This window comes from Catharus ustulatus, chromosome 7 (assembly GCF_009819885.2).
Source record: "Catharus ustulatus isolate bCatUst1 chromosome 7, bCatUst1.pri.v2, whole genome shotgun sequence".
Taxonomy (NCBI): domain Eukaryota; kingdom Metazoa; phylum Chordata; class Aves; order Passeriformes; family Turdidae; genus Catharus; species Catharus ustulatus.
Genome location: NC_046227.1, coordinates 1,768,419 through 1,790,595, shown reverse-complemented (window position 1 = coordinate 1,790,595; position 22,177 = coordinate 1,768,419). Strand labels below are relative to the sequence as shown.

The 22,177-nt window shown below is 43.8% G+C and overlaps 1 protein-coding gene across 9 annotated transcripts in view; it reads right to left on the bottom strand.

Annotated features, from left to right (window-relative positions):
- The window catches only part of AGAP1 (ArfGAP with GTPase domain, ankyrin repeat and PH domain 1), a 306,094-nt gene that overhangs the window by 85,611 nt on the left and 198,306 nt on the right, over nucleotides 1-22,177 (bottom strand). For 7 of the 9 annotated variants that reach the window (XM_033064417.1, XM_033064424.1, XM_033064418.1 and 4 more), the window contains one exon: nucleotides 12,276-12,437. The exons of the other annotated variants lie outside the window; for them this stretch is intronic. In XM_033064417.1, coding sequence (XP_032920308.1) covers nucleotides 12,276-12,437 — 162 coding nt within the window. The remainder of the gene's footprint in view (nucleotides 1-12,275; nucleotides 12,438-22,177) is intronic. 9 annotated transcript variants of the gene reach the window in all.

The following is a 22,177-nucleotide window of genomic DNA, read 5'->3' as shown; positions in this document are numbered from 1 at the left end:
CCCTCTCCAGCTCTCCTGGAGCCCCTTTAGGCCCTGGAAGGGGCTCTGAGCTCTCCCTGGAGCTCTTCTCCAGATGAACACCCCCAACTCTGAGCTGTCTGAAACTCAATCCAAACCCAGACTGTGCTTTCTGGTACCTCTAGAACACAAAAGCAACCACCTTGCATCCCAAATTCCCAAGCCCCTGCTCCAAACCTGTCCGAAATATGACTCCTTCAGCACCCGCAGCACCTGTCACAGCAGAAATGCAGGAGATGCCAGCACAGGAACCGAGGAGGCCAAGGGAATGAGGGGCAATAAGGCAGGATGAGCACCCCAGGGCAGGGTAAAGGAGCCGGGGGTGGAAAAAGCAGGGAAAGAGGCAACATGTGAGGTACGGGAATAGCTCAGCACAAAGGCTGGGACACAAAAGTCCAAGAGCGGAGCTTCGTCGTTGGCCCACGGTTCCTATTCTCTCTCTCACACACACAACTCTCTCTCCTGTGTAACCATCTGCAGCGGAACCAAGGATATTCTGACCCCTTCTATCTTCGTGTCTTTTGATTTATTTCATATTTTTGTCAAATCACCTATTTACAAAAACTTGAAACAAACTCAACAGGTGACGCTATTCTCCACAGACCAAAGTCGGGCTTGATCTGGTTTACATTTTTCTTGCATCTTCTTGTTAAAATTTTCCAACAGGCTTTCAAAGTGAAATTAGACTTTTTTGTCAAGCCCAGCTCCCCAACAAGGCCTTATTCTCAAGTGGCTGGAGATTGATTAATTTGGGTTTTTGATTTGCCGAAGTGACAAGAAGTCAGACGTTACAAAAGCGGGAGCGGTGAATGGGATCAATTAAAGAGCAGAAGCAGCAACACAATTAATAGCACCAGGTTCAAGAGGAGAAAGAAAGCGCTGATGACGAAAACAACAGCAACAGCTCTGCCTGCAGCAGGAATCTTTGCAGCGACCCAAGGAAGGCTGAATCCAAAGAGGGTGTTTCAGAACTTTCACTATGCCATTAGTGCTGAAATGAAATAAGGCAAAGATGTCGGTAGCTGGTGGACTGAATAATAAAAAAATAGCTGGACACTTTCATCTTCCACACATGTGTTTTAAATAAAGGTGAGAAAAGCAATCCTTTTATTTAAACAGGGGAAGCAAGAGACTATAACTATCTGTAGTTTGTATTTCAGACCCATTTCCCCGAGCTGAGATTTTTCTGGCTGTGAAATCCACTGCTCTCCAGCTTCCCTTTACAGCTATTACCATAAATGTTCTATCAAGTTCTTTATCTTCCTCCTCTGCCTCAGACCGAAGTTAAAGGGATGCTGCAATCACACAGCAACCACGGAAGGCTGAAGTCAGGCACAGGTGTACAGGGCTGACACTAAAATCCTGTCAGAAATGTAGCTTGGCACAAGTCTGTGCATGTCAGAAACACTTCAGAGTGGAGGAGAAGGGGTGGCACGAGATTACAGCCTCCAGCATGAAAAAAAAGGCAAATATTTGTCAGGTACAGAGAGCTCACACCTTTGGGAGGAATTAGGTGCATCTGGTCATCACTGAGCTGAACTCAGCTCGGACACTCAAGCTATGAAGGGCTTAAATTAACCTGCTGCACTGAAGGAAATTAAAGGGAGCTCTGAGCAGAACTGGGGGATGGACATCAAAAAGCCTTGGGAGTCTTCCCTTTCCATGGCAATCTCCCATTTTTGCAGCCTTGTGCCCAGAGCCTGCAAATCTCAAAGCTGTCCTGCCATCCTCAGGAAGCCCCATGGAATGACTCCTTTCCTGTAAGAGCAATTTCAATTAAATGAGGAAAATAAAGCTTCCTTCTTAGACAGCAAAAGAGGGATCTCTCTGCTTTTGGAGGGTCTGGCTCTTGCTCTGTGGCAGCACCTCAAGTGACCAGACCTCAGGACATGAGTGTCCCTTCCACTTTGTGACAAGAGAGGGACATTGTCCCCAGCCTTGGAGAGAAAATCAAGATGCTCAAGCACAGATAGTGGAAGGCTTCAGTAATTTTGGAAAGACTCTCATTACCATCTCCCTTATCTCAAGGGAAGACAAGTCACCTCTAGCTCATTCCCTATCAATGCACAATGTTGGGCCATCATAAAAGAAGCATGAGAGCAGAAAGGCAACAATAGAGTTTAAAAAAACCCCACAAAAGTACATTTTCCCTCCTAAGGAGCAACACATTACAGTGCTGGCAAAACAGCATCCTGCTCCCTGGAACTTGAAGGATGGCTAGGAAGAAAAGAAGCTCCCTTTCAAAGGAAGCTCCTTGTTTCCTGGAGGAATTCACCAGCTCTCACAAGGAGAGGACACAACTATTCCTACGTGATTCTCTCCTGTGCTGCCAGCACGGTGACAAGCAAAGCAAAGAAGTGTTTTAGAGGACCTGCAACCTCAGAACGTGAACTGGGGATGAGATCCTAATCTTCCTCCACACATCTTGCCTGCAGCAGGTTTAGGTGAGGGGCAGGGATGATATAAACTACTCCCTGAGCGAGCAGGGTTTGCTAATTTATCTTCCCCCCCCATTACACAGACACATCCCTGCACTCCCCTCCTCTGCTCTGGATGTGAACATGCCCTGTGGAAAGATCAAGCCTGACAAGTTGTTTGAACACATAAGGACAACAAATCAGGAAAGAGATGCGAGTCTGGGATGCTGCAGGATGCCACCACATCCCAAGGCAAACGAACTTCGTGGCTTCTGCTGAACAGACCTGTAGTGGAGATTTACAGGGAACATCCCTAATTCTTCTGGCAGAACATTTTCACTGGGCAGCACCAGCCCTGTGAGCCTTATGTGGTGTCACCCTGAACTGTTACCAATGGGGTGTAGGATGCTGTGGGAGTCACGGTTTCCCCAGACCATGGACTGTGATGTGGAACAGAGATGTGGAAAACAGCATGAAAGGCAGAAATCATGGGGAGTCACTGCAGGTAACCTGCTCATTTCAGGGAATGTGTTCCCTTCCCACGAGGGAGAAAGGAAATGGATGGTCCTTTTGCACCTCAGGGCAGAACTCCTGGTTCAATTCCAGGTCTGTCTGGGCCAGTTTGGATGGGCTTGGAGCAGCCTGGTCCAAGTGGGAAGTTGGAACAGGATGGTCTTTAAGGCCCTTCCCACCCAAACCATTCTGAGATTCTATGATTCACGCTGTTACTGGTTTCTCTCTCCCCCTTTTGAAGCCATCAGGCACCTCAAGAGCAGCTGTCAACTGCAGTACCCTGGACATGACAAATCCAGCAGGACCATCCCCAGGAACAGTGATGTGGGAACAGACAGACATTTGGAGCACTCTAAAAGAACACATTTGGGGTGAACAAGCTCCATCACGGTCAGGTACGTACAACTGTGTGACAAATTCGATTTTAGCTCAAAATCAGATGCATAATAAATTCACCTTGATTACACAGAGAGGGGTAGAGCTCCACCCCATCTAACCATCAGCACTGTCTTCTCATTGCATTAAAAAATCCTCACTGAACAACATTTTGCTTTGAAATAGAGCCTGCAGGTCACCAGGCACTTGGAAAATAATGAATCCATGGCTTACTGAATCACTTCCTACTAAAATATTTACCTTGTGTTTCAAGATAGGCAAAGTAAGACAGAGAGGAAGAACTGACTCTCTTCAAAGAGATGCTCAGAGCCAGAAAGATGTCTCGTCTCTACTCCTGTACTTTAACCTTCCGTCTGTATAACCTGTGGATAACTTCAAGCTTCAAACCCACTCTGTGGTAATTGAGAAGAGGTTAGGAAACTCTCCACTGTCAGTCCACGAGACTTCAGTGACGAGCCCTAATATCAGTGTTTTGGAGGGGAAAAAAAATCAAGAGACTTTCACTATTAACATTTTCCAATTAAAGCTGAATAATTGCTGTACAGCAAATTGGCTGTTAATTGCATCATGCTAGGCAGGAAAAAGCTAAGGTTTTCCTGGTAATGCACGCCACGAGCAGCAGTGTCAGAAAGGAAGAGAAATAATGGCAGCAACACCAAGACTGCTCTTAATCAAAGGCAAAATCAAACATTTTCCTATGGCAGAGACCCAGAGCTGAACAGCAAAGCTCTTAAAACACAAAGCTCTGTCTTTCAGAGGTGTCAGGTGGCGTAACTGCCATCAACAAACTTTTTTTTTTTTAATTTTCAAGTTTAATCAAGCCCTGTTTCTAGCCCTTGGATAAATAAGTCAGGGCCCTTCATCAGAGAAGCCTGGGGTGCATTGGATACTCCTCCCAGCCACGGCTGCATGAAGGGATGAGATCAACTGTGACAAATGAAGGGCCTGGGGACTTGAAAGGGGAAGCTGTCCCACCTGCAGGAAGGGAAGGTAGGGCTCTGAGCTCCAGCTGGCCCCCAACAATCCCCAGGTTGTGGCCAGGGCCCGGCACAGAGGCTTCTTTCACTGCCTGAGCCATGTGTGCTCTGAGGCAGCTTTGAAGTGTTGGATTCCATAGGTAAGGAATACACAACATCCCTAAAAAACCCCACACTCTGGGATCTGGCCACAGCCACGCTTGAGGAGACAACTGCTCTGTTCTTCATTGAACAGAAACTTCATTAAGCCCGAGAAGGAATAAAAGCACTGAGTGTGTTTCTTGCACACTCTTGCTCCAGACCCTACAAAACAAAGCACTGCACTCCTGGCTGTACATTAAACAAGAATGGAACTATTACAAGCATCTATTGGAACTCCTAGAGTGTGGATGTGCAAAGAAGAAATCCTCAAATCAGGAATTGCTCCCATGGGAGCTATGTCAGCTTTGCGTTTAAACCTTTACAAAACTTTAAATAAATGTAGAATTTACATTATTAGGTAAATTTAGCTTATTTAAACTAAGATTAAAAGATTAAGAAAAAATAAAAGCTTGCTGATTTGGGAAACTTATTTATTTCCCTCTTTTAGTTTTCCTTCTCAGCTCCTTAAATACAGAATTCACTGGGCTCATCAAATTTGTAAGCCATACTACTTGAATCAAAGAGTTAATAAAATGTCACATTCTGCTCTTGCAGTATTATGTCTTTCCTCTATGTTTACTTGAGAGTGTGTCTCTCAATTTATAATGTTCTCTGCAAACATGATTTTATTTTCAAAGTCCATAACCTCCTGCAGGATATTGTGTCAATCCAGTTCATTTAATTCCTTGCAATTACTGCAAAGATTTCAGATTAAAGCAACCTTAAACTGCAAACATGCAAAATAAAAATCTTTAAAACTTACACTCTTCTAAATACAAATGAGATTACAGGACAGCCTCCCTGATGAAGAATTCCCCTTTTCCAGAGGAGTGAACATCTTCAATATTACACCTTACATTAAAATGTTTTTATGCAATGATTCAAAAGAATGGTTCTAATACCAAACCAGAGAAGAGAATACATTCTGCAGACTTCTAGGAGCTGTATCTGTCAAATGTCAAAAGTCTGAGCTGCACAGAACCATGGTGGGTTTCCAGCTTCCTTCCTTGAGAAGTCCTGACTTTTAGAAAGTGTTTCTTGGACAGGAGCTTGGAAGAGCCGATTAAGACAATATTCAAACTCCTCACTATTCAGTCAGGTTGAAGTCTAAACTCCAAGAATAAAAATAAACTGCTTTGGCTTGAGGGTTTTCCCCCTTGTTTTTCCTCCTGAATGGGGATAACAGAGAAGGTGTGACAACCAAGCCCAGCTATGGGCAGAAAAAGCACTGATTTACTGAACGCTGCCAGACAATCAAATCAGATTAATCAGCATCAGTAACCAGAAATAAATCACCTTTTCTCCCTGTTATAAAGAACATGCTGTTTGCATTTTTACTTCAGTGTAAATCCTAAGCCTAACTAAATGCAAAATATGTATTTAAACGTCCATAAGTAAATGCTGTAAAAAACCAGATCTTTACAGCTCAGTTAGAAAGTTAATTTAGTCCCACGAACAATTTGCTGACAGACATTTGGCACCCCAGCCCGTGAGCAACATTAAGATCAGCATCAAGTGCCAATGTCAAATTACCTGAGGATGCAAACTCGTGTTTCTTGGAATCAAGAGCAGAATTTAATTGCAGAATGCAGCAATTCTTTGTGTTTTAATCAGGGGGAGAGCAGAAAGAAGAGGATCTTCAACAAGAAAAGCAGATGGAGAACTGCAAACATGTAGCTCAGGATTTAAACAGCAGCACTGGATAAACAGAGGAGCAGCTGAAACTCAGCCAAGCTGTGCAGAAATGCCCATGGACCCAAAGTCCTCCCTAAACCAACATCATGGCAGAGTAAAGACCTCAGGGGGCTCTTGGTGCCACCGCAGACACAAAGTAAAGAGCTGCTTTCAGATCTTTCACTCTATTTTTGTCACTTCTCTGCTGAATACAAGGCCCAGTGGGACCAGATGGCAACAGTTCACCTCCAGTTTGGTGGTCACTGAGCTGCCACCCAGGGCCTGGATGGGCAGGAAAAAGGCACAGATCCACATAGTCATTTAGGTTGGGAAAGTCCTCTGAGACCCTTAGGTGCAACTCCTAACTCAGCACTAAAACGTGTTCCTAAGTGCCACACGTTTTTTAACACTTCCAGGGTTGGTGACCCCAAAGTTTCCCATGAAGCTGAGGTTCCTGTGGTCTGCAGAACAGAAGGGGTAAGCACTGGGACCTGCTGCTTCCAGAGGCTAACACATTCCTAAAAATCCCAGGCAGACAGCACCAGTTGGATTAATGCTCCAAATCCCTTTTCAGAGCACTTATTTATCACCATTGCCCTCCAGGTCTTACATTATTCTGGGGAACTACAGGTTGCAAAACCCCATTGTCCCCTGCCTGAATTAAAACCAGTTTGAAATCTCAGGTCCTGCAGGATCAGCAAATCAAAAAAATTACCAGTTTCCTGTTTCCTAGGACATTACTACACATAATTTTTAAATATTTCTGGTTGACTGGGCTATTTCAGGTGAGAGCTTGTCAAGAATGCCAGGTAAATTTAAATACTGGAGGTTTCTCAGTACACAACCTCATGCTGTAAGGGGATGGTTTTCCAGAAATTATTAAAAAGTAGTGCATTATAACCACCCAAGTTTTCTTACAGTATGTTGAGAAAGCAAAGGCAATAGTAAGTTGCTGCTAGCAGAATTTACCCTGCTGAATTGCAATTATTTCCCTCTGAAAATATTTTGCCAAAAGCAATTTGTAGATTAGAAAAAGGTATGAAAAGTAGAAGAAGGTTCCCTTTCCTGTCCTATGTAAGATAATGTAAACTATGTGCACATATTATACATGGTGAATTTTATTACATTAAGTAGTAAGAACTACAGAAAACCCTAGAGTACCTCTAAAGCAGGTGGGAAAAAAAAAGGAGAAACTAAATCTATATTTGCTTTTCAGTCACAATTTCCGTATTTAAAAAGGAGGAAAAAGCTCTTCCAAACTAAACTATCTGTATACTCCGACTGAAAATAATTCCAAAATTCTATGAATCTCCTTGAAATTATGTAATTGATCCTGATCAACAACTTGCCTGTGTAATCCCAACAGCTCTAAATGGTATTTTCTGATGTCAGATGCAAGTTGAACCATTTCCTTTTCCAAGGCAGAGCAGAAGGTTCCATCATTTAATCATTCCCAGCACTTAGGATCAGACAAGTGAGGCAAGTTGCAAGGTCTGCATTAATATCAACACTCCAGCGACCTCTCACACCCCATGGCACAGTGAGAACTCAATTTTACATTAATAAACCCGAACACCAAACTGTTAGAAACTCAGAAGACACCAGGTATTACAACTTCCATAAATTACAGCCGAGCTCAAATGGCCCGTACAAGCAATTGTACAGTGATAAAGCCTAAGTGGATGATATTTAAACAGATATTTGATTTACAGCAGAGTTTTACATCATGCTGGAATTCAAATGACAATTTACAAGTCCAGAGACGAGAAATCCCTGCCCCATGCTAAGTGCTGTTTGCAGTGGTCTGACAGAAAAGCTGAATGCTGAATCCTTCAGGAAAGAATCCTTCCCTCTGATAGTCTCAGGGCACAGAAGCCAAATGATAAAACAGGACATTTAAAAAGAGAATGAACCAAGCTGCTGCTTCATCCCCAGGCAGGAAATTACATCCTTGATCTCAGAGTGATGTCTCACAAACCTCACTTTTGCAAGGCAGCTGCCTGTGGTTCCTGGCACCACAAAAACTTCTGATGGCAAATTCGGGGGTCTATCTATCAGGCTCTTCAGAGATGCACAAATTGTGAAGACTGAAGAGCAGATAGACCCATCTTTTTAGGGCATCAGCACCACTAAAATCACAGAATAGTAAAAGCCCTCCAAGGCCAATGAGTCCAACCTGTGACTGTCTCCAGCCCAGAGCACTGAGTGCCACCTCCAGCTCTTCTTTGGACACCTGCAGTGATGGGGACTCCAAACCTCCCTGGGCAACCCCTTCCAGTGCCTGAGCACCCTTTCCATGGGGAAATTCCTGCCGGTGTCCACCCTGACCTTCCCTGGCCCACCCTGAGGCTGTTCCCTCTCCTCCTGTCCCTGTTCCCTGGAGCAGAGCCTGACCCCCCTGGCTGTCCCCTCCTGTCAGGAAAATGTCCTCACTGGAAGGGTGGTCAGGCATAGGGTGCCCAGGGAAGTGGTGGAGTATAACCCCAGAAGTGCTCAGAAAACATTTGGATTTGGCACTTAGGAACAGGGATTAGTGGTGGGCTTGGCAGTGTTGGATTTGATGATATTAGAGGGCTTTTCCAACTGTAAAAATTTTGTGGTTTTGTGAAAATAAGAGCTGGATTTACAGAGGAGGAAATGTGGGATGCACAATCCAGAACAGAACTTTAACATCCAAACAGGTCACAAATGGCTCCCCTGAGACCAGAAACGCTCCTGTTACCCAGCAATGAGCAACTACAGATAATTCTGGGTGATAAAAAACCCCAAAAACATCAAGGAGAAGATTTATCAGAGGAAAAATCATCGCAGGCTTCCAGTGGGATCCAGGAAAACCTCTGGGCCAATAGCTGGAGCAGCAGTAATTGTTCCAAATCTATCAATAAAGCTGAGCTGCTCCTTCATTGACTGCAAACACCAATTTCTTTCATGGGGGATTATAAGTTGATGTTCATGGTCTCTCTAGCACCATTAGGGTGATAAACAGTTGAAACTACATCAGGATCTGACACGCAGATCAATTCTGGGTCCATAAAGAATCTACACAAGAGCTTCCTGGACAGGGATTTACTGCCCCCAGTTTTTATTCTCCCTCGCTGCTAAAATTACTTCTGTCAAGCACTTACAAGAGTATGGAGGAGAAGGGGGAAAAAAAAAAAAAAAGAGGAAAAAAGGCAGAAAGAATTAATTTTTCATGTGCTGCTGGAACAGCCTTTTGAAATTTCGGGAGTTTTTAAGGCAAATATGTTCCTGCATTGGAAATGATGCTGAACAGCAGGTGGGACTGAGCTAAATAGTGAGCCAGCAGCACGAGCTGCTCACTATCCAGCACGCAGCAATTTGAAACACCAAACTAAGCTGTCGAGATTTTCTCCCAGGGCAGTCGCAGGCTTCATGTTACCAGCGCCAAATTATATTAGACATTTAATTTTAAACCTCAGGTACTTAAATGTAAAACCTTACAACAGTAATAGTCATAAAGCAGTGGGGCATTCCATTTCAGAGAATGGATTTTTCTATTTTTCCCCTTTAATTTAACCAGCACCTCCTGTTTTGTGGCTCTGCCCACTACAAAGTAATTTATCTAATTAGGAGATGTTCACAGCTGCTTAAAAGACAGAAGCCCCAGGAAACCAAAGGTCTGGTTTGGAAGACTTTGAAAAGTTCTCTGGAGCCACACAAAGTATTAATTTAATGTGAAAAAAAGGTGCAGAGAAAAATTGAATCCCAATATGTTATTTTGTCTACAATAAAACCACGTGACAATAAGCAGGCATATTCTCCAGTACATTGGCATTTGAATTCCAAAAGATGCTTAGCTTCTTGCCATACCTGCTGCTTTCACAGTATTAGCTTTTTATGACTAAAATTCAAAAATCTTTTAATGGAGAAAAAACCCCCAGAAATTAAAAAGGTTTTTCATGCGTCAACTTGCCAACATAAAGGACACATCTCTGAGCTTACCCAAAGATGATACACTCAGAGCAATCAATTATTCTTGAGGTTTTGTAGGAGTTTTAGTGCAATACTTCTGAGTCTGCTGACCCATAGTTGCCTATAACTCGTTTTTAATCCAATTTTCCCTTCATATTTATAAAAAAACAACCTCTTAAAATTTTGTTTTAAATCTGCAAGAAATGATTTGAGGTAGGCTTATTCACAAGTACCCACCAGTCACCTGCAATTTCAAAATAAGTATTTAACAGGTAATTCTGGCTGTCGTCTCTTTTGAGCCAGAAGTAATCCCATATGAATGTCAAGTCAGAAACTGCACATCCAGGGGAGTGCAGAGCTGGGGTGAGAGAAAAGGTTCCCTCTGCCAGGAATTGCAAACCAGCTCGGGATCAGCAGCAGGAGCAAAAGGCAAGTCCCACAAATACAGCATTTCAAGGGGATGGCAAAAGGCAGGAATTTTGGTGCTATTTCTACTTTTGAAGATTCTGTTCACATGCTGCTTTAGGAGTTCACTGAATTCTGAAGATTTTTTTGCCCTGCAGCCTCATTTGGGACATCTGGCATGGGGATGGCACCTGCTCACCTGCTTGCAGATGTGTCAAGGTGCTCAGGACTGCAGCCTACAGCTCCTGCTTTCCTCCTGGAGCCAGCACTCAACATTCTTCATCTTGTCTTAGAAAAGCCATAGGATAGAAGGCACAAAAAAGCCAAAACTTTGGTCTAACTTTTCAGAAGGGAGGTGGAGTTGGGGGGGATTAAAATGTCAAAGCAGCTCAGGAAAAAGAGGTAGAAAATATGATTTTAATTGGGAAACCAGCTCAGCATCCATGCAGGGCAATGCTGCCTCCCCTAAAAGCTTAACCAGGAGTGGGTGAGCTTGGTGAGCACAGAAGAGAACAGGGTTGGAGCATTTATTTCACTGTGCTGCTTCACAACATCCCTGCCTTCCTGCAAGGCTCAGGCAGAAAATTCTTAAGCAAAATCTGGACCATTTTAATGTAAATTCTCCTGAAGGTGCTGCCCTCATGTTTACAGCTCCAGAAAAACGTCTGTGCTTTGGTAAGCATGAATTTGATAGTTTATGCCACTCTAAAACAAGGTGATCATGATTTTAAACCCTCTGTTCTCCTAAGGTGGCACTAAAAACCTGTCCAGAGCTGCTGGAAAACCCAGAAATGCTCTCAGGGCTATACTCAAATTCAGACCTTATAAAGACACAGAGATATATATGGGACATGTGAAATAGTTCCCATATTCCCCTAATTGTTCCCATTTTAGGGGAAGGCATCAGAAACAGCATTCCTCCCCTTTCTCCTCACCTGTTCACCCTGCTCTGGTAGCAAGTATCACATCTACCCTTTAAAAACAATTATTGCTACAATCTAATATTTCCAAAACACCACCAGGAACAGTGTCTGCTCCCTTTAATGCTGTTAAATGCTCCACAGAGAAAACACTAAGGCTTTGCCAGGAGTGTGCAGGCACTGGAGCAAGAGCACAGCAGAGAAAGGTCTCGCTGAGCATAAGATCTGGAGGGTCATTTACTGCTAATACCCATCACACAGGGCAAGGAATCTGAACATCAAGCAAACATCACACATTATGTCACTGCTCCATCCCTGGGAGTGTCCAAGGCCAGGCTGGAGGGGGCTTGGAGCAACCTGCCCATGGCAGGGAAAGATGGGCTTAAAGGTCCCTTCCAACCCAGACCATTCTGGGATCCTATGATCATGCACTTGAAATTAGAATTAAGAAGTCTTTTAACTACATTAGCTCTTCATGTTGAAGAAAGAACCATGGAATTCTTTCTGGTTGCTCTGAGTCCCATGCAGCCTGGCCTTGGACACTTCCCAGGCAGCCACAGCTTCTCTGGGCAACCTCTGCAGGGTCTCACCACCCTCTCAAGGAAGGATTCCTCCCTAATATCCAAGCTGAACCTCCTCTCTTTCAGTTTAAAGCCATTCCCCCTTATCCTGTCACTCATAAAACAAGTATTGCATCCATCCATTCCCTTTTTCCTAATTCCAGTTTTCCCCTCATACACTGCAAGTTCAGCACCCAACAGCACAACGGGGTGGGGGCACCGTTCCATTTTCTTTTTTCCCTTTTGAAAAAAAGAACCAAGAGCACCAAACTCCCCGTTGACCCCGAAGCAGGTGACCCCCCCAAGCTGCAGGTTTCTTACCACTGCTAATGCCAGAGTTGGCAATGACTGTGGCCTCGCTCCACTGATCTGCACTGGAGACCGAGTAGGAGCGCTGGTGCATACCGTCCGGGCGGCTGTTGAAGGACACCAGACTGATCCCACTGGCCATCTGAGACACAGATGTGCTAGTAGTCACGTTCCCTAGGCACAAAGGGAAAACAAATCGTGTCAATAGAGAGGACAAAAGGGATTTTGCATCAGGATGGATGGGGGGGTGTCTTAAAAAGAGCAGGAATGGGGGTCACTTCACCCACACAACGACCCTCTCTGAAGCGCTGGAGCTGACAGTCCTGACATCAGCTCAAATCCAGCTAAGAAGACAAAAAAGCCAAACTGTTCATGGTATCACCTCATTCAGTTCATTCACCTTCAGGGAAACACCACCCTGCTACCAGGCACACTCTCTGGAGCTTCTCTGTTTGTTAGACTGTACACAGAAAATCAATTTATTCCTAAAAGCCACTGTTTCATACAGCTGAGCCAACTCCAAGAGTTTAAACCAATCCACCTCTAAATAATACCTGACACCCCAAGAGCACAGTGACGGGGAGCAAATGACTGCCAGCACTGAGAGACCACGGGGAAAAAAAAGACCTTTCTTAGAGATGTAATCTTAAAACAACATCATGACACAAAGCACACACTGGACTGACTGTGAGTATCATTCCTGGGGCTCACCCCAGGAATGTGACACAAAAGGAGACACAAAGAACAGCCTTTACCCAGTAAACACTTCTGTATTTTCATGATCACTGAGGCCTAGGACATTAAAATGCTGGGAGCTATGTGCGAGGGGGAGTGACAGGGACATGTTTCTCACCATAAAACGGGACAGGTGGGATCTGGTTGAATACATTTTAGAGTAGAAACAACTAAAACCTTTCCAGAAATTCAGGTTTCTGATGGTCTTACTTACAACTTGCTACAGGTCAAAACCTGCTCCACAGTTTTGGGTTCTGAGCACATTTTATTCCATTCCTAGCACAGGCCTTGCATATCATAAAGCCACAAAGAATTTACAGTGCCAGTTTCATTCCTCATGGCAGGCTCTCTAAAGGTGCCCCACAGGTCCTCTATGGATTGAAGAATACTCTTAAAAAACACATGCAAAGGGAAAGGAACAGACCCAATATTATAACGTACCCTCACACTTTGCATTTCCATTGCACCTTCTACTGATGAGTTCAGAAAAATTAATGAATTAATTTTCAATGCTCCTGTGAGGTTGTTAATTATCTGCTATCATTTCCCCCATTTTTCAGAGGTTAAATGACCCAGGGCCACAAAGGAAGATTGTGGCAGACTTGAAAATAAAACCCAGATCTCCTGACTCCCAGTTCTATCATTATGTCTTTTCCCAGAGCAGCCTTTGGGAAGACAACAGAGCTTAGTGAACTACTTTGTGTTTATTAGAGTTGGCATAATTGTCCCTTTCTCTCCTCCCCTTTCCCAAGACAAAATCTCCTCTTTAGTCCTTAACACAGATCCATCACAGTATCTGTGTCTTCAATGTACTTACTCAGCCTTCCAGAACTTCTGCCTGGCAATCCCTGCTTTGCAGACATGAAATACAGACAGAAAAACTAATTTGTTTAATTATGCAAAGAGTAAGGTGGGTTTTGGAACCATGTTGGGACCTCCCAAGGCATGAGACTACAGAGCAGAGGACTAAATTGTAATTCAGTATTTTAAAACCACAACAGCAAATGTAAACATGAGCTGACAAAAGTTGTATTTTGTGCTGTCTTAAATCTCTCCTCCCAAATGAACTTCTGTGATGCTTGCTTTGAAATCCCCTTTTCCTCTGGTTTTCACAATCCAGAAAAACTATGAATACTGATAAATTATTTTGATGAGCCACCAAATTAAAGAGAATGGCTGATGTGAGTGACAAGAGTTTGAGTGGGTTCTACAAACTTGAGATTTAGGCCAACATAGGCACAACACAAGCAGTGATATTTTTACGCTGCCATCTTCCACCTAGGCCATAAGCTTTTGAGCACAAGTGTCCAATCACCTTCTACCCATGATGCAAAACCAAAATCTTGGAAAGAGGACATCAAGGTTTGTCTGTCATCAGGTCAGCCCAAAAGCTCAACACCATCTGAGAAAACTCCAACCCCATGGTGTGACATGAACCTGTTGAGAAGTGACTTATTCTGGGAACCAAAGAAGAATTTTTCTTCCACTGCACCTCTCTCAAAGGCATGGGCTGCTAGCACAAAACTGGTGCCACTGTGTGTGACACTGTACTGAACTGTGATGAACCCAGTCCAGCTCCCTCTTTCCTACTGCCATAGCCTGGTAACCTTTATCCTTTATAGTAGTATTTATTCAGGATTTGTACACACTGCAAGGTGTGTATTTTTGTGACAGATCAGACCATCAAGTCAGAATCCATGAGCAGCTATCAGAAGGGCCAGACTGTAAAAACAGTGTGCATTTCTTTTCCTGTCCCCCTCCTTGATCTATCCAGCTCTAGCACAAACTTGCTACTTAGAACCTTATTTTAAAATCATTATTTCCCAATCCAGGGCTAATTTTTTCACTTCTCAGTCCAAATGCAGGACATGAATCCCCAGGCACTAATGCTGCCAGCCCAAAACAAGGACTGCTGATCTTGCTGTGTCTCAAACACAGTCCCACAGTTCTTCTCATTTGCAGTGGACAAACCCCAAACCAGACCTGGCAAAAGTCCTTTAATTTTCCTCACGGATAAATCCAGAAACCACCTCAGACTTCAGCAGACAAGTAGGACACAGTGAAAAAGAGGAGGCCAGCAGCACTCAGTGCAAATGCTAAAGATGTCCCTAGCCATGGCAGGGGGGGTGGACCAGATGAGATTTAAGGGTCCTTCCAACCCAAACCATTCTGTGGTTGTGTGATCCATGAAAAGCAAAGTCTGTATGTTGGGTTAGGCACACGAAGCCTTTACATCCTGCACCTCTTGTCCCCCTATCCACAGAGAGACACCCATCTTCGCTGGACCCTGAGCTCCTGGCCTGATACCTGGCCCATGCTGGAGCTGTGAAAGAGTGGCCTCTTCAAATGCATCCTACATGCATCAGCTGGTTGCTTAAGTTGATTAGCAGGGGGCAGTTAAATTACTATGCTAATCCATGTATTCTCAGCACTGTTTCCTTGATATGGATATGTGTATATGCTTACTGGGAAGCCTTGATTAGTTCAAGCTTCAATGTGTCAAAGGCTCCAGATTCTTTCCAAAGAATAATTTTAGCTGTACTCACATCCCTAAAGTGTGGGAGCTGATTTGAAAAGGTACTTACCTCTACCATATGCTATTTTTCTTTAAACAATTTGCATTTCAAAGGGAATATGGCATTTATATTTGAATGAATATCAGTATGTTGCCAGAACTTGTCTCAAATGAGCAAAAAAAAAGATGCTGGTCTCCTATTGAACAAAAATGTTTTCATCTACCAAAGGAGCATCAAAGAAAGAGTTCCTCTTTCTAGCTCTAGACAGCTTTATTAAAACTATCTTTTCTGATGTTATAAAACACCCCGTTACAGCCGCGCTTACAAAACGTTCAAACAATTAAGCCCCACAAAACCCATCCAAATTAAGATTCAAGGTAATTTCCAGGTTTGGCCGCTGCTCAGCAGACGAGCCCCTAAGAAAAGTGAGCGTGCTCACACAAAAACCCATTTAAATACCCATTGACTCAGTGTAAATCGCTGCAAAGAGCAGGTGGAGGCAAGAGGAATTAAGCTGAGGAGTGCCTGCGTATGGAGAAGCTGAGGGCTTGAAACACACACTGGGGGCAGAAGGAGAACAAGGAGTCACTCTGGCTTCTCACACACAGCCCTTCGGGATTTCCAAAACGACAGAGCAGAAATGCAAGACTTAGAAATGAAATGGAAATAACCAAGATTCACACAAACAGGGGACTGGACAAGATGTGGACAGTGTGTGTCTAGCAGGTAAAAGCCAAAAGGTAAAAGGTCTATTGTAAAAATTGTAATAAAAGATGCAATTAAGGTTAATAGAAATGCTGTCTTACATATATGCAGTGACTTGTCCAACAAAAATAAACCACTCAGGGTTTTGGTCACGTTTGCTCCTGTAATGGAGCGGTACGAGGGACAGCAATGTCTGCAATCCCTCTTTTGCTGGTTTTTAACTTAATAATCCTGTGAATCATCACAGGTTAGTGGAACAGACACATCATTTCAAGCCTTCACCAACTACACCACCCACTAATTACAAATGCAGAACGAATATAATTCACAAGCACACCCTGAGAAGTGAGATACAAGTGACACAAATGATACTGGGCAGAAATGATTTCCATTCCCCGCTGCAGACACGTCTGTGATTTCCTCCAAACAAATCAGCTACCAGAAGTTACATTCACAAGTGCAACTAATATACTGCTGGATTTATGAGATGAGCAGTCAGTGCAGGAGTTGTGAAGCAGAACTATATTTTTCCATGAAGCAGCAGCGTATGAGACTTGCAGGGGGCTGCACAGAAAGACCGAATCAGATAAACTGCAGCCCTACTGCTCTGCTTTCACCATGTTTCATTTGTGCCAAGCTCCTCGTATCCATGACGAGTTTCTCTTCCAAAAAAAAGAAAAAGAGAAGGAAATAAACCTCTTAAGGCCAGAGGGCTGCGCTCACCAGCTGTTAGAACTAATGAAAAATACATTAGAGTTGTGGGTCAGGAAATCCTGACTCTTGATATCAGAGGGTTAATTGTTTCAAATCATGTTGGGTCAATTTGTGTTGCAGGAATTCTGCCTATTCTTGAAATGCCCTCTAATTCAGCACCAGGCACTGTCAAGTAGGTTAGATTGGCTGTGGATGCCCCTTCCAAATCCACACCCAGCACTGCTTCCTCGAGTCTCTTCAGGGTGGAAAGGGAGAAGCCCCATTGCATTCCCTTCCCACCCTCAGTTGTTCATCATTCTCAGAATTCATTCCCAGAGTTGTGAAGAAACCTTTCCAGTGCAAAAACCTTTCCTGAAAAGTATCTGACCATCCCAGTTGTGCTTCCTGCCTCTCCTACACCTATAGAAATGAACCTTGGGACCAGGAACATTTGGGGATGGCTCTCCTGGTTACTATTAATGTGCTGCCTCAACATCCATCTTTTCCAAGTGCATCCTGCTTTCTGTGCCCACTCTAGAGATCAACTGTGTGCTGCACTGAAATCTGGGAAAACACCTACTTACAGCTCCTTGCCTCTCCCGTGCAGGCAAGGGAGGCACTGCCCAGGTGTCTGGCCACATTCTGAGGAGACTGTGGGACCTGAAGAGCTCTAAATGTCACAGCCAGGCTCTTGAAGGGAGTACAGTTCCCTCAAGTATTGCCATGGATTCTGGTTCATCCTGACAGCAGCACATGGTCTGTGCTCTGGCTTTATCTGGCACCTAAAATTACCTGAGGTTCCCTATGCACAAAACAAGAATGAGTGAGAGGGAGGGCTGGAAACAGGTATCTTTTGGGCTCCTTCCAGCCCACACCACTGTGACTCTGACAAAAATATTTCCAAACCACTGTGGTTCCAGTGCTGGAAGTCGCCCTCAACACGCTGACAATCACTTTCAACACTGCAGCAGCAAACTCACTTGTGAGTTTTACTTAGTTTTAAGACTGTTTCTTTTCCCAGAAGCATTTACTTACTGAACAAAATTCTTAAGGACAAGCAGCTATTCCTAGAGGAAGCCCTTCCATCTCCATCCCTGCCGAACTGGGTTCGATTAGCAGCGCACAAACCGAGCGGGGTCAATACTAATGAACAAACAAGGCAGTGCCAAGAAATATCCTGGCAGTGAAGGACGTGGTGCTGGGAATATAACGAGGAAAGCTATTATTCTCAGAGCATGCCAAAGCAACACAGTAAATGTGGAGGAAAATTAAGTCATCAGAGGAGACATCTCTTCTAAAAGAAAGTTAAACCCAAGACCTTCACCACAGGCTTCTGCTTGAGATCCCCGACTATTTACTCTGCTGGGATCAAAGCCTGCTTTCCTTTCCTGGCAGGCGTATTATTATTATTTTTCTGTAGTTTTAACAAATAACAGTAATAAATAAGATATACTTGGCTTTCTGGACAAGTCCTGATTGAGGTTATCTGCTTGTTCAGAGACTGCAGCTTTAAGACCCAGAGGTGAGTGTTTTGCTGGCAAAAACTCTGCTTTGTGTTGCTCTTATTTGGCTGTGAATCCTGACAGGAATCGTGGATTTAACTTTGCAAAAAATAACAGCAGAGATCCAAATCATTCTGGGGCAGGTAGGGCAGAGCATGTGCAGGGCCCTGAGGATGTAAAATGCTTCCTAATCCCTTCGACTGTCTGTGGAAATTATTAACAACAGAATTGGAGAGAGGGTGGCAGGTCCTACCTGTGTGCTGGATCAGGACTGCTGAGATGAACTGGGCTAACTTTGGGAGCTTCCCACGAGCTCCAACCCTTCCCAACCCCTGCCAGAGCCTCCTGGGGTGGGGAGGGACCACTGCTGGCATTCACCGCCTCTTCAGGAAACAGAACAAAGAAACTTTATTTTCGCAAAAGAGACAATAGATACGAATGTGAGATGACTTTTTTCCCTTTTTTTTTTTTTAATAGCTATTGCCACTGTAACAGCAGCTAAGTGAATGCATGTCTGCAGTGTGAGCAGTTTTGATAAACAGCCTCTGCGGGCCACACAACGGGGATAATGTATCCTTAAGTACTGCCAATGAGCTGCCATTCTGCACAGCCAATTACTTCTGTGCGTCTGTCACTCAAAGGAAAAATGACTGAGCCCATTAGATCAAACCTTTGTCACTGTTCCTAATGCACTCTTAGGCCTCATTAATCTGAGGGAGCAGCAACACAGCCGCCGGTGCCTCATTGCCTCCCCCACAACAGGCCCACGTGAATCTTCTCATCTCTCCCCCAAGTGCACCACGTTAATCAAGCTCTCCTTATTACCCCGGTCCCTGTCACGGCGGAGAGCGCTCTCTCTCTTAAATGCTCTCATTATGGTCCATCTTTAGAGCCGGCTGAGTGGAAAAAAAAAAAATTAAAAAAAAAATAGAGGGGGAAAAAAAAAACGAGCCAGAGAGAAAGAGAAGAGGAAAAAGCAAGTCCGATCACATTAATATTCATGACAATAATTAGTATTCTAGGTCACTGAATATTCATGCTATTAGTTTGGTTTTTTATGGGTTTGCTGGATGTCCTGATTGCTGGAGTGTGGAGGAAAACAGCATGGTTGGGACTTTAGATGTCAACGGCAGTTCAATACTCCAAACACATTTGTGAATTTTTTTTTCCATTCCCCGTTTGGTAAATCAGCTTCAACCCTCCCGATGGCTTTAATATCTTAAAATCACTGGGGGGAAAAGCACGGACAATCCTGCAAAGGTCTGAACATCCAAGCAGTTTGTGCTGCACCGTGTGACTGTCAAGACACCAGGATTTCATCGGGTGGACAAGGCAGATCTGGGATTTTATCCAGGATACGGCGCCACGGAGGCATGAAAACCATCCAGAGGGAAACAGGCACCGACTGTGGGCTCCAGTCACCTGCCTGAAGCTCCACAACACAATCCTACCATTTATCCAGCTCATCATCATCAGGGATTTGCCCACCTCGAGAAAGGATCCTCAGAAAGTTTTTCCTTTTTTTTCCCCTGAATAGAAAAATCTCAGCAAACTCATTTTTCTCAATATTTAACCAACCCAGTTATTTTATCAAATACTTATTTCATTATTGCTAATATGTGCCCTGCTCCTTTTCACCCATTATTAAGGAATATAGAGTACTAACAGTGAAAGTTTGTATTTCTCTAGTTCTGGAAAGGGCAAATCCTAGTCCAAAGGAACAGGAGAAAATGACCTTGAGGGATCCCCCTCTAGTGGGATGAAAGGGAAATCTCAGATGCATTTGAAATTGGGCTTTTTTTCCTTTGAAAAGAGCAAACTGCCAGCTTCTCCTTCCCATCGCTGCAGCTGTATATCACTGAACCTACAGCACAGCCACCCAGATGGAAAATTGACTCGGGTGATTGATGACAAAACTAAGTTCCAAACTTGCATTTGCGATCTGTGGCGAACGCATAAAATTCTCGCTAAAGCTGAAGCGCAGAAAACGTCACCTCACGTGAAGTCACCTCATGTCCCTCGCCAGACTCCAGAATTGGTGACAAACAACTCCCAACATCCAACCTCTGGCCTGTGGGAACCACATCAGGTCACCTCCAAGTAGGGAACTCAGAGCACATTCCAGAATTCAGGACTCAGTTCAGCATTTATTTACAAAGGCACCTGAGATCCACAGGCTTTGGAAAAACTGCCCATGCTTCTGAGCTCTTGGCTTGATAAATGTTTTTACTCATCATCAGCCTGATTGTTACATCTGAATCCTCACAGTGACCCCCAATTAAAAAAGATTATTACATGATCCCCCCAAACCACTGAGGATTTGATAGATGATCACAATTAATAACAGACAGGAACCTCACAGTGATAAGAACGTGGAGCTGCCATTCCTGCAGCATCTGAAATGTCACAAGCAGTTAGCAGATAACATCCTTCAGCACACTTAACGATGGCCCTGGAACTAACACATCTTGGGATACTTCACATACTGTACAGTCACCATTTTAAGGAAATTTAATAGCACCAAAATATTTAAATGAAGTGTTAATCAGGAAACAATTTATCTCTACACCATAAGCTATTTTTAGACGTGAACTTTCTACATCAGTGGCTCTTGCTACAGTTCAGGCTTTGGGTTGTTTGGAGAGGAGAAGAAATAAATGACTCCTGGGAGAGATTTCAGGAATAAGTTCACCTTCAGGTCAAGCAGCTCAAATCCAACCCAATTCAGGAGTGAATGAAACCTGGACCCACTCCTGGCTCCAAAGTCAGGCTGAGGCAGTTCCCAAAAGGCAGAGACTGGCCAGTGGGATGGACAGGACTCTGGCCCTGCTCCCAGCTCTTAGAGAAAGCTGGAACTGAGCCAGTCCAAGAACTACCCTTTTCCAAAGGCCTTCCAACTGAGCTCCTCAACACAATGATGCTCAGTGCCGTCTAAATTTAATTTAAATTTCAGTTACTTCAGCACTGTTTGTCAGCTTGAAGATACCACAGAAGTGACATAATTTTAGATTAAAGCAAGTAAACATTCACAGACTCCTACCAAGTTAGTTTACAGGTGTGAGAACCTTCCCTAAAGCCACAGTTATTTCAAGTCTATACAACATAAAAAACAAAACTAAAACACCCCTACATCTCTCTCTCTTTTCTGGGAGAAGCTGCCACACAGAATCCCAGTTCTTACACAATAAACCCCAAACTGCACCTCCAAGAACCCAAGAAAACACCAGTTTTCAAATCAAAGTCCACCTTTTTCCAGGCAAGGTGCCTGGCTTTGCAACAGCAGGAGCAGCCCAACCTTCTACTCCTTTCTCTGCTTTCTGACAGAGCACAGAAAATACTCCTTTTTCCTACTGATGTTTCACTTCCAGTTTGTTCACTGTCCCACCATGACTGTGACAATGGACTGTGACTTGATATCAAAGGAAAAATATTTTTCCCAGCTAGTGGATTTTCCCAGCCAGTGGATTTTTCCTTGTGCCAGTGGAAACCCAGAGGGAAGAGTTTTTTTAATTGTCATATTCTCATAAAGGTCTTTATTTTTTATTTTTTTTTTTTTACATCTCTCAAATGCAAACTCCCAAGGACTGGGATTTGGCTTTTGTTATTAAGATGATTTTTTCTCAGAGATACCTGTTTCCAGAAGTTTGGGATGTAAACATTTATGGATCAGGAGAGCTGTTACAGAGAGATGATTTTGTGTGTCTGTTTGTCCAAGTGTTTAAAATCAGAAAAACAATCTTGTTGAGCTCAGAAGTGCTCCAAA